General features: G+C 41.2%; 1 protein-coding gene across 1 annotated transcript in view; it reads left to right on the plus strand.

Annotated features, from left to right (window-relative positions):
* Positions 1-478: 478 nt before the first annotated feature.
* gpr158b (G protein-coupled receptor 158b) overlaps positions 479-12,148 on the plus strand; it is a 62,371-nt gene continuing 50,701 nt past the window's right edge. The window contains exons 1-2 of the mRNA XM_058066781.2: positions 479-1,552; positions 7,677-7,782. Coding sequence (XP_057922764.2) covers positions 714-1,552; positions 7,677-7,782 — 945 coding nt within the window. The 5' untranslated portion in view covers positions 479-713. The remainder of the gene's footprint in view (positions 1,553-7,676; positions 7,783-12,148) is intronic.

The following is a 12,148-nucleotide window of genomic DNA, read 5'->3' on the forward strand; positions in this document are numbered from 1 at the left end:
TAAAACCTCGGTCAACCTCGTTTTTTTTTCTTTAAAGGCTCTTTAAAATTTACAACAAAATTTGTAAATTGTTTGTATTAATTTTCCAGTTAGCATATGATATTTTAGCATACAATGTTAATACACCGCAACTCCAAATTGTCCATAGGTATGAATGTGAGTGTGAATGGTTGTTTGTCTATATGTGCCCTGTGTTTGGCTGGCGACCAGTCCAGGGTGTACCCCGCCCTCTCGCCCGCAGTCAGCTGGGATAGGCTCCAGCACCCCCTGCGACCGTCGTGAGGAAAAAGCGGTAGAAAATGAATGAATGAATGAATTCTGGCACTATTTACTTTCAGAACCGGACAGCTCCAGTCCTTTCCCACGCCCCGCCCACCTCCGGCAGACTGGCTGTGAGAAACGACCACACACTGTCGTGGGCGACACCTCCCGTGGCCTATTGGGATTTTTTTTTCTTTTTTTTTTTTTTTTAGTCGAGGGGAGGGAAATGAGAGAACTTGGGATAATTTACTTCTTCCTCCTTCCTCTTCTGGCATGGATGTGGTCGCTCCTGCTGAATGAATGGCGCATTGAGGATTAGAATCAGGATTGGTGGTGTGACTGAAAAGTGGATATTTGTGTTGGCTCTTTCTCTTGTGTGTGCTCCTGTGCTGGTTATATGCTCGCCACACATGTCCAAGCGCTTTTTTTCTCAGTGCCGCTGAAGAGGAAGGATGGCTCTACTGGTTTTGCTCCTGCAAACTGGGCTTGTTTTGGGTTCGAACTACGGATATGTGGAGTGGTCGGACATCGACCGAGACGAGAATGCAGTGTTCGGAACCCAAATCATCAACAGGGAGCCGCCCCATCACCCGACATATTACCACTCGCCGCCGGCCACGGAGCGCACCGTGGTAGCGCACAAGATCGAGGAGGACCTTCCGAAAGTGGTGACCGCTTTCCTCCACAGCGGCGACTCCTCCGCGCTGAGGCAGGTCAACTGCTCACGGAGGTACGAACTCAGCAGCCTCCGAGGCGGCCTGAACGCCGCATCCCATTACTCCCTGCACGGCATCCTGGAGACCATGACGCACGCCGCCAACTTCTTGAACATGATCCTGCAGGCCAACAGGTCCGGAGAGGAGACCTTTCACCGAGACCTGCATTGGTATCACGCGTTAGTTCGGAGCATCCTTGAGGGGGACCCCAAAATCCACAGAGCTGTGGTGACCTTCCACGGTGTAGCACCGACGCAGAACCCTCATGTCTTTCTGCAAGCAACCAGAATTGAGAAAGAAGTGGTGCTGCAGGACCTCTCCGGCTCAGCGCACCGGCTTCTCAGAAGCAGGAACCCCGAGTCCGAGTGGTTCAACGAGTTTAGGGATGGAAGGAGAGCACAAACGCACAGGAGAAGCTCTGATCCCAAGGCTGGAGTTTACCTGCTGGACAAGAACCAGATCAAGTGGTCTGCGCCTTACCTGGAGTGTGAACATGGAGCTTTTGTGCCCTATTGGCTTCTCACCTTGTCAGCTGGCTTCTATGGACTCAGGAGGGATTCTGGACCAGAGTTCAGGTGAGAGGAAGAAAAGAACATCAGAGACATCCATAAATCGTAGATATGTCATTAATACAAATAACTTCACAACTTTATTTAGTCTGCAGTACGGATTATTTATTCATTCATTCATTTTCTACCACTTATCCTCACGAGGGTCGCAGGGGTGCTGGAGCCTATCCCAGCTGTCTTCAAGTAAGAGGCGGGGTACACCCTGGACTGGTGGCCAGCCAATCACAGGGCACATATAGACAAACAACCATTCACACTCACATTCATACCTATGGACAATTTGGAGTCGCTAATTAACCTAGCATGTTTTTGGAATGTGGGAGGAAACCGGAGTACCCGGAGAAAACCCACGCATGCACGGGGAGAACATGCAAACTCCACACAGAGATGGCCGAGAGTGGAATTGAACTCGGGTCTTCTAGCTGTGAGGCCTGCAGCCCCCACTCAAATTCAGTTTGAAGTAAAAGTTTATGTTTTTGTTGACATAGTCTTGTTGTCAGTATTTCCTTGTCATCCTAGTGTCACGGGGTATGCTGGAACCTATCCCAGCTGTCTTTGAGCGAGAGGCGGGGTACACCCTGGACTGGTGGCCAGCCAATCACAGGGCACATATAGACAAACAACCATTCACACTCACATTCATACCTATGGACAATTTGGAGTCGATAATTAACCTAGCATGTTTTTGGAATGTGGGAAGAAACCGGAGTACCCGGAGAAAACCCACACATGAACATGCAAACTCCACACAGAGATGGCCAAGGGGGGAATTGAACTCGGGGGTCCTAGCTGTGAGGCCTGCAGCCCCCACTCAAATTCAGTTTGAATTAAAACTTGTTGTTTTTGTTGACATAGTCTTGTTGTCAGTATTTCCTTGTCCTCCTAGTGTCACGGGGTATGCTGGAGCCTATCCCAGCTGACTTCGGGCGAGCTGCAGGGTACACGTTGGACTTGTCGCCAGTCAATTGCAGGACACATATAGACAAGACACTCACATTCATACCTACGGACAATTTAGTTGTGTTGCTGCTGGATGTTCACAGTATCAGAGTGTAACATAGCATGTTTTTGGAATGTGGGAGGAAACCGGAGTACCCGGAAGAAAACCCACGCATGCACGGGGAGAACATGCAAACTCTACACAGAGATGGCCGAGGGTGGAATTGAACCCTGGTCTCCTAGCTGTGAGGTCTGCGCGCTAATCACTCGACCGCCGTGCCGCCCTACTCGAGTAATTACGTCTATTATTTGTCCTATGCTATGTTCTATTACCCAGTATTTCAATGAGAGTCCTATAAAGCAGTGATTCTCAACTGATAGGGTGGGGTTCTTTCGGTCAGTGAATGCACCTCGTGTTCTTTTCTGTGCTATTTGTTCTGGTGCAAATTTCAGTTAAAAAAAAAATCTGCTAAGGGTTCAAATTCACACACGACGACTCACATTGGACTTCCAAAAGCATTATTATTATACGTATGATCTAAATGCAAATGTGAAAGTAGCACTGAAATAAGAAAACAGATGGCGCATGAGGAACTTGTAGACCTTTTCTCATTTAAAATGCTCTCCTGTCACAACACAGCTGGGCATGTCTTCTTCATGCATACCATCTGAGCGGCACTGCTAGTGCCTTGCTGCTGAATGCATCTACACAGAGTGCAGTTTGCATGAGTGGGTTTGCAAATCTGCACGGTTAAACGCCCAGGGTTTTCATATGACAAGGAGAGGTGCAAGAATCAATAATACTATGTGTGTAAACAATAACGGATGTACAAGCGTAGAGCATATGGCTAATCGAGGCCAGTATGAATAGAGCTGTGACACATAGCATTTGCTGCAAACTTTTGATTACAACTGCTTAGTATAGTGCAGGGGTGTTCAAACCTTCTCCACCGAGGATGGATGAAAGGATGCAAGGGCCACTTAGATATTTTAAAAAAAGCTTTGTGATATGACCAAAATGCTACAGCTAACATGCTAACTGTTTGCCTGCTAACATTTAGAATGACAGCGCTAAATGTCTATGTATGGTACTAGCTGGCAAAATGGCTGAAATGCTAACATGCTAACATTTGCATGTTAACAATGCTAGCATGTTATTTGTTAGGTAACAGCTAGCAAACACAAAGTGTCTATATAAGTTTATGCCTCAACGTGGTTAATTTTTTTTTTAAATGCTAAAGTTAGCATGCTAACTGCTCACTGTTAACATGCTAAACCCCAAAATTACTGTAAGTTTATGTCTGAAAATAGCAAAAAAGCTAACATTCTGGCTATTAGCATACTAACTTTGAGCATAATATGACTTTGTCCTTATGTAAGTTTATACTTATGAAAATTGCTTTGATACCAACATGACAATATTAGTCAGGTAACAACTAGCAAACACAAAGTGTCTATATAAGTTTATACCTAAACGTGGTTAAAAATGTTAAAAATGCTAAAATTAGCATGCTAACTGCTCACTGTTAACATGCTAAACCTCAAAATTACTGTAAGTTTATGTCTGAAAATAGCAAAAAAGTGACCATTCTAGCTATTAGCATAGTAACTTTGTGTATAATATCACTTTGTCCTTATGTAAGTTTATACTTATGAAAATGGCTTAAATGCCAACATGCAATATTAGCATAGTAACAGAGCTGACATGTTATTTGTCAGGTAACAACTAGCAAACACAAAGTGTCTATAAAAGTTTATACCTAAACGTGGTTAAAAAATGTTAAAAATGCTAAAATTAGCATGCTAACTGCTCACTGTTAACATGCTAAACCCCAAAATTACTGTAAGTTTATGTCTGAAAATAGTAAAAAAGCTAACATTCTGGCTATTAGCATACTAACTTTGAGCATAATATGACTTTGTCCTTGTGTAAGTTTATACTTGTGAAAATGGCTTAAATGCCAACATGCAATATTAGCATAGTAACAGAGCTGACATGTTATTTGTCAGGTAACAACTAGCAAACACAAAGTGTCTATAAAAGTTTATACCTAAACGTGGTTAAAAAAATGTTAAAAATGCTAAAATTAGCATGCTAACTGCTCACTGTTAACATGCTAAACCCCAAAATTACTGTAAGTTTATGTCTGAAAATAGCAAAAAAGCTAACATTCTGGCTATTAGCATACTAACTTTGAGCATAATATGACTTTGTCCTTGTGTAAGTTTATACTTATGAAAATGGCTTAAATGCCAACATGCAATATTAGCATAGTAACAGAGCTGACATGTTATTTGTTAGGTAACAACTATCAAACACAAAGTGTCTATATAAGTTTATACCTAAACGTGCTTAAAAAAAAATTTAAATGCTAAAGTTAGCATGATAACTGCTCACTGTTAACATGCTAAACCTCAAAATTACTGTAAGTTTATATCTGAAAATAGCAAAAAAGCTAACATTCTAGCTATTAGCATACTAAGTTTGTGCATAATATCACTTTGTACTTATGTAAGTTTATACTGAAAATGGCTTAAATGTCAACATGCCAATATTAGCATAGGAACAGAGCTAACATGAGTCGTTAGTATGCTATCGCATTTTCCATAATTTTTTTTTATGTTTCTCACAATATTCCGACTTAAAAAAATAAACTGTGCTATTAAGATGATATGATTTTTCCTCATAATATTACAAGTTAATTCTCATCAATTTGTGACCTTTTTCTCATTAGAATAAAAAAAAAAATTCTCTGAATATTTTGACTTTATTCATGTTAAATTATGGAAGATTTTTTTCAATTTCTGCTGTTTGTTTTTTGTAATTTTCCAACTATTCCAACTTTTTAGTTAAATTAAATATAATATTATGACTTAATATGACATAGTATTTAGACATTATTCTTGTACTGTAACATTTCCCCCAAAATTAAAAACTTTATTTGTTGTTTTGTTTGTTTTTTGTAATATTACTGTAATATTGCAAAAAAAAAGTAAGGAATTTTAAAGTAATTAAAGTAATTTCAATATTTTTTTCCAACTTTTTTGTCTCGATAATTAAAGTAATTTCAATATTTTTTTCCAACTTTTTTGTCTCGATATTATGGCTTTATTTTGGTAAAATTACTGTTGATTTTTTTTTAATTTTTTCATTGTATTCGTGGGAAATTATATTTATGTCATGGGCAGGGGGACAATGAATCATTCTCGAGCCGCAAATGGCCCCTGTGCCGCACTTTACCATACAGTAATTTGCTCCAGCTTAGACAAATAGAATACATTAAAACATACACAAAACATACACATACATTAAAACATGGACAAAATCATACATTGATGATGCAGTGTGTCTCATAAAGATGCACTGCAGTATAATGATAAAGCATATATCTCGTATACGTTTCTTGTTCATGGAAGCTATGGACTCTTCATGTTTAACAGGCGTTCTCTGCTCATCTCAGTGCTGTGTTGATGTTTCTAAAAATAGCAAGTCTGGACGAAAAGGATTAAGCCTTTCTTCTCATTCTTGTGCAATTTGCTAATGTTTTATGTTGTTCCAACTCACGATATATGAAGATGTGCAATGTCGATGCAGTTGTCACGTCTCAGTGGTTTTAGTATTATCAAGCTTGGACTGTTCCGTGCACACACACACACACACACACACACACACACACACACACACACCCTTTTTCATTCTGTCTGGTTGTGTACTACAGAGGCTATGTGGCGGTGAAAGCCTCTTTCCATGGTTGTTTGTTCCGCTTCCCAGCAGGCAGATGGAGACGGCGGGTGTCAGACTCATCCACTGAAACACAAAAGAGAAAAGGAGGAAGAGGAAGGATTGCGGTGTGAAGTTGTACAGTATATAACTGTTAGGTTTTTATGTACAGTTGCACATCCACCTGTATTGACGATCAATCTCAATTTTACTGAGACTTATTCGGAAGACTTTTTGAGAGACGGTAAGGCCGTTGTTCAATGAACAAGACAGTTTAAAGGCTTCACTCTATCACGGTTTTTCACAATATATCAATTACGGAATTAAATCACATTGTTTTGTGGTTGAATGCAGCCATTTTATGCCTAATTTAAGTACTTTCGCACATTAAAAATGGCTCAGTGAACTAAATACAAATAGTATGTAGCATTCAGATGATGTGTTCAAAGACAATGTGATGTTATGTAGTATTGTTCACTCGTCACTAGGTGTCAGTAATGTTACACACTGCATTTGAACTTTTTTGGAAGGTGCGTGTCAAAGTCATTTTAATTTCAGAAAGAGAACATTATCCCATTTTTCCGGGTACTCCGGTTTTCTTCCCACATTCCAAAAACATGCTAGGTTAATTAGCGACTCCGAATTGTCCATAGGTATGAATGTGAGTGTGAATGGTTGTTTGTCTATATGTGCCCTGTGATTGGCTGGCCACCAGTCCAGGGTGTACCCCGCCTCTCGCACGAAAACAGCTGGGATAGGCTCCAGCAACCCCTGCAACCCTTGTGAGGATAAGCGGTAGAAAATGAATGAATGAATGACATGCTGTTCTGATGACGAGTGAGAAAAGGTTCTCTCTCATTCCGTGTGGAAGTGGTATGTTTTTGACTTTTTGTGATTAGTGTTAGAGTTCCACCCTCGGCCATCTCTGTGTGAAGTTTGCATGTTCTTGCATGTGCTTTGGTTACAGTCCGTTTTGGTTTTAATGCTTGATTGATGATGTTAACCAGGGCTGTCGAATGGTGAGTGTCCATAGGTATGAATGTGAGTGTGAATGGTTGTTTGTCTATATGTGTCCTGTGATTGGGTGGCCACCAGTCCAGGGTGGACCGCGCCTCTCACCTGAAGACAGCTGGGATAGGCTCCAGCACTCCCGCGACCCTCATGAGGATAAGCAGTAGAAAATGAATGAATGAAGATAATACCAACAGTAAAATATGGTGGTGGTAGTGTGATGGTCTGGGGCTGTTTTGCTGCTTCGGGATGTGGAAGACTAGCTATGATAAACACAGGACAATAAAACAACAAAATGAAGACTTTGTAGTGGCCTACTCAAAGTCCTGAATCCTATTGAGATGCGGTGGCATGTAGTGAACCACTACACTACAAATGACAAGAGGTATTATAATATGGAATATGTTTTTTTTTTACCTGCTTAAGTGTTTTTTACACTTTTTTTTCTCCACCTGGCAGAGGTGTTGTCCGCGTGGACGTGAACCTACAGGATGTGGATATTGACCAGTGCTCCACCAGCGGCTGGTTTGCGGGGACACATCGCTGTAACCTTACCAGCATGGAAGTAAGTTTCACATGTCACTATGAACTCATTTGTACCCCTAAATATCAACATGTTATGCAACAATAACAATTTTAAGTCACTGACCTGCTCTTTGTTGCTCGGATTGTGCTTGAACGCTTCAACTAATTGAACAAAAACCCAAACAAGTAGTAGTCCATTCAGTCATGAGTGGGGAATTCTGTGAATCAAACGGTAAGACAGAATCCTCTCCAAAATCTCCTAGCTAGCTTGACGTCAACCTGCTTCTCTGATTTTGAGTCAACATTTGCAATAAAACGTATAGGTACTCACTATTAATGAATGATAATGTAAGATGATCCATCGACAGGGTAGTGCTAGCTAGCCAAACAAACATCTGCGGTAAAAATATACCACTTCCACATGGATTGGGAGAACTTTGTTTGCATGGCTGACTCCAGACTAGAATACTACATATGACTTTTCTTTCAATGTTCTTACTAATAGGACATAGTCTACCATGAAACAACATTCATAAATTTTCTACCGCTTTTTCCCCACAAGGGTTGCAGGGGGTGCTGGAGCCTATCCCAGCTGTCTTCGGGCGAGAGGCGGGGCACACCCTGGACTGGTTGCTAGCCAAACAACATATAGGGCACATATAGACAAACAACCATTCACACTCACATTCATACCTATGGACAATTTGGAGTCGCTAATTAACCTAGCATGTTTTTGGAATGTGGGAGGAAACCGGAGTACCCGGAGAAAACCCACGCATGCACGGGGAGAACATGCAAACTCCACACAGAGATTGAAATCGGGTCTCCTAGCTGTGAGGTCTGCACGCTAACCACTCGACAGCCTTGGTTAACATCATCAATCAATCATTAAAACCAAAACGAACTCTAACCAAAGCAAGTTCTCATATTGGAAATAATGTAAATCTAATTAATTCATTTCAGACACCCAAAAATTAATTACAAATGACAGATGGGCAACTTTTAGCATCACTTTTGTTGGGGGGACCCCCCACACCCCTGAAAAAAGTACATTAACAAAACAACACAAAATACCGGAGGAAAACCGGAGTACCCGGAGAAAACCCACGCATGCACGGGGAGAACATGCAAACTCCACACAGAGATGGCCGAAGGTGGAATTGAACCCTGGTCTCCTAGCTGTGAGGCCTGCGCGCTAACCACTCGACCACCGTGCAGCCTCGCCTGTACATAAATTGATATAAAAAAGTGTTGCAATGGTACCTTAGTTAACCGAATGTGGGAGGAAACCGGAGTACCCGGAGAAAACTCACACATGCACAGGGTGGAATTGAACCCTGGTCTCCTAGCTGTGAGGTCTGCGCGCTAACCAATCATTAATTAATTTTTGAAAATCTATGATAGATCGAGGGAGCAAAAAGAAGAAAAAAATATCAGTACAGTCACACAAGTGTGAATATGTCATATTTCATTTGTATAACTGTGTTGCTGGGACGGACCACCCAGGGGCGGTCATAGCTATGCATCACGTTTGACACTTTCCCAGTTGATGGAGAGGCAGCGATCTGGCACCGTTAGACCGTCCATGTTCTGTCTGCATGTGTCAGCGTGTGTGTGGGCTACACTGAACGTGCGTGTTCGGTCTGTATGCGTCAGCTTGTGTGGGGGTCCTTCATCTCAGCTTCCACGCTCACGTCGGTGCCAATGAATTTCACGTGACGGATTGTGGGAAGTCTCTGTGACTCCACCAGGGAGGGAAAGACGGAAGGAGGGGCGCCGTGGATGGTCATGCGTGGATGGCATGTCGCTGGCCATACGATGTATAATAAATGCAGCGTAATGGATTGCATCAAGACGGGTTGAATAATTGACCATGCTCTTTGTCTGTGTGCAACCCCCCCGCCCCTCCCCATTTTCTTGGTCTGCACCGGTGGCGGTGCGGGGCTAAATGTAGGCTTTCATCTTCTGTGATACATGAGGTAAGAAACAGTAATGCCGGGCGAGAAGCAGTTTGAGTAATGAGAATAATACCGTATCCTATTTGCTCCAAGTTTTGTTGAGCATGGTGTGTTGCATAAAGACATGAAATAGTTGAAAACAAGCTTGTCTTCTGTGTAAGATAGCGCTTCTAAAATGTCTATTTGCATTCTTACACCAAGTCAGTCTGAATGAATACATTACGGTATGTGTCCTTCATCGTTTTGCTGTCTTTTTCCTGATAAAAAATGATAAAAATTCTCAAGTTAGCATGCTAACTGCTCACTGTTAACATGCTAAACCCCAAAATTACTGTAAGTTTATGTCTGAAAATAGCAATTAGCATTAGCATACTAACTTTGAGCATAATATCACTTTGTCCTTATGTAAGTTTATACTTATGAAAATGGCTTAAATGTCAACATGCTAATATTAGCATAGTAACAGAGCTAACATGTTATTTGTTAGGTAACAACTAGCAAACACAAAGTGTCTATATAAGTTTATACGTAAACGTGGTTAAAAAAAATGATAAAAATGCTAAAGTTAGTATGCTAACTGCTCACTGTTAACATGCTAAACCCCAAAATTACTGTAAGTTTTGTCTGAAAATAGCAAAAAAGCTACCATTCTGGCTATTAGCATACTAATTTTGAGCATAATATCACTTTGTCCTCGTGTAAGTTTATACTTATGAAAATGGCTTAAATGTCAACATGACAATATTAGCATAGTAACAAAGCTGACATGCTATTTGTTAGGTAACTAGCAAACGCAAAATGTCTATATAAGTTTATACCTAAACATGGTTAAAAAATGCTAAAAAGGCTAAAGTTAGCATGCTAACTGCTCACTGTTAACATGCTAAACCCCAAAATTACGGTAGGCTTATGTCTGAATATAGCAAAAAAGCTACCATTCTGGCTATTAGCATACTAATTTTGAGCATAATATCACTTTGTCCTTATGTAAGTTTATACTTATGAAAATGGCTTAAATGTCAACATGCCAATATTAGCATAGTAACAGAGCTAACATATGAGTCGTTAGCATGCTATCACTTTTTTCAAAAATTATGTTGAGAAGCAGTTTGAGTAATGAGAATAATACCGTATTCTCCAATTTTTGTTGGGCATGGTGTGTTGCATAAAGAATAAACATGAAATAGTTGAAAACAAGCTTGGCTTCCGTGTAAGACATAAAGATAGCGCTTCTAAAATGTCTATTTGCATTCTTACACCAAGTCAGTCTGAATGAATACATTACGGTATGCGTCCATCGTTTTGCTGTCTTTTTCCTGATAAAAAATGATAAAAATTCTCAAGTTAGCATGCTAACTGCTCACTGTTAACATGCTAAACCCCAAAATTACTGTAAGTTTATGTCTGAAAATAGCAAAAAAGCTACCATTCTGGCTATTAGCATACTAACTTAGAGCATAATACCCGGAGAAAACCCATGCATGCACAGGGAGAAAACGCAGAGATGGCCGAGAGTGCGCGCTAACCACTCGACCGCCGTGCAGCCAAGATTCATTCATTAATTTTCTACCGCTTATCCTCACAAGGGTCGCAGGGGGTGCTGCAGCCTATCCCAGCTGTCTTCGGGCAAGAGGCGGGGTACACCCTGGACTGGTCGCCAGCCAATCACAGGGCACATATAGACAAACAACCATTCACACTCACATTCATACCTATGGACAATTTGGAGTCGCCAATTAACCTAGCATGTTTTTGGAATGGGGAAACCGGAGTACCCGGAAGATGTCCGGAAGATGATGAGAAGAGATGACTGAACTCGGGTCCCCTCGCTATGAGATCTGTGTGCTAACCACTTGACTACCGTGCAACCGTGTAGATAGAAGAGTTTCATCTAAAATGAAAGGAAAGCTATACCAGCCATGTTGTTTGGTCTAGAGACAGTGCCACTGGAGGTAACAGAGATGAGGATGCTGAGGTTCACATTGAGAGTGACCAGGATGGATAGGATCAGGAAGGAGTACATCAGAGAGATATTACATGTTAGAGGCCTTGTAGATAAAGCCAGAGAGGTCAGACTGACATGGTTAATATATTGTTAGAAGGATGCTGCGTTTAAAGCCGCCAGCATGTGTGTGTGATGTTTTCGCTCTTACTTCATGTGACGTCGAGCTATATTTGAACCGGATGTGATCTTTTTAAAATATTCTACAATAAAAGCAGATTGGTTATTGGCTGGCTGGTTGCTTTGAGGTAGTGAGCTTTGAGGAGTGAGTAGAAAAATGCATAACAACAATCCACATTTTACCGCCTCTTGATGATTCTTCTAACACATGCCATATTTGGCACATTCACACCGTGATTCACTGGCAGCCTGAGTCATCCCTCTTGTTTATCTTTTTTCAGTACCAACGTAGGAGGTGAGATTCATGCCGCTCAGTACTTTTTTCC

Source organism: Doryrhamphus excisus, linkage group LG6 (genome assembly GCF_037039965.1).
Source record: "Doryrhamphus excisus strain RoL-2023G ecotype Guam linkage group LG6, RoL_Dexc_Guam_v1.1, whole genome shotgun sequence".
Classification (NCBI taxonomy): Eukaryota; Metazoa; Chordata; class Actinopteri; order Syngnathiformes; family Syngnathidae; genus Doryrhamphus; species Doryrhamphus excisus.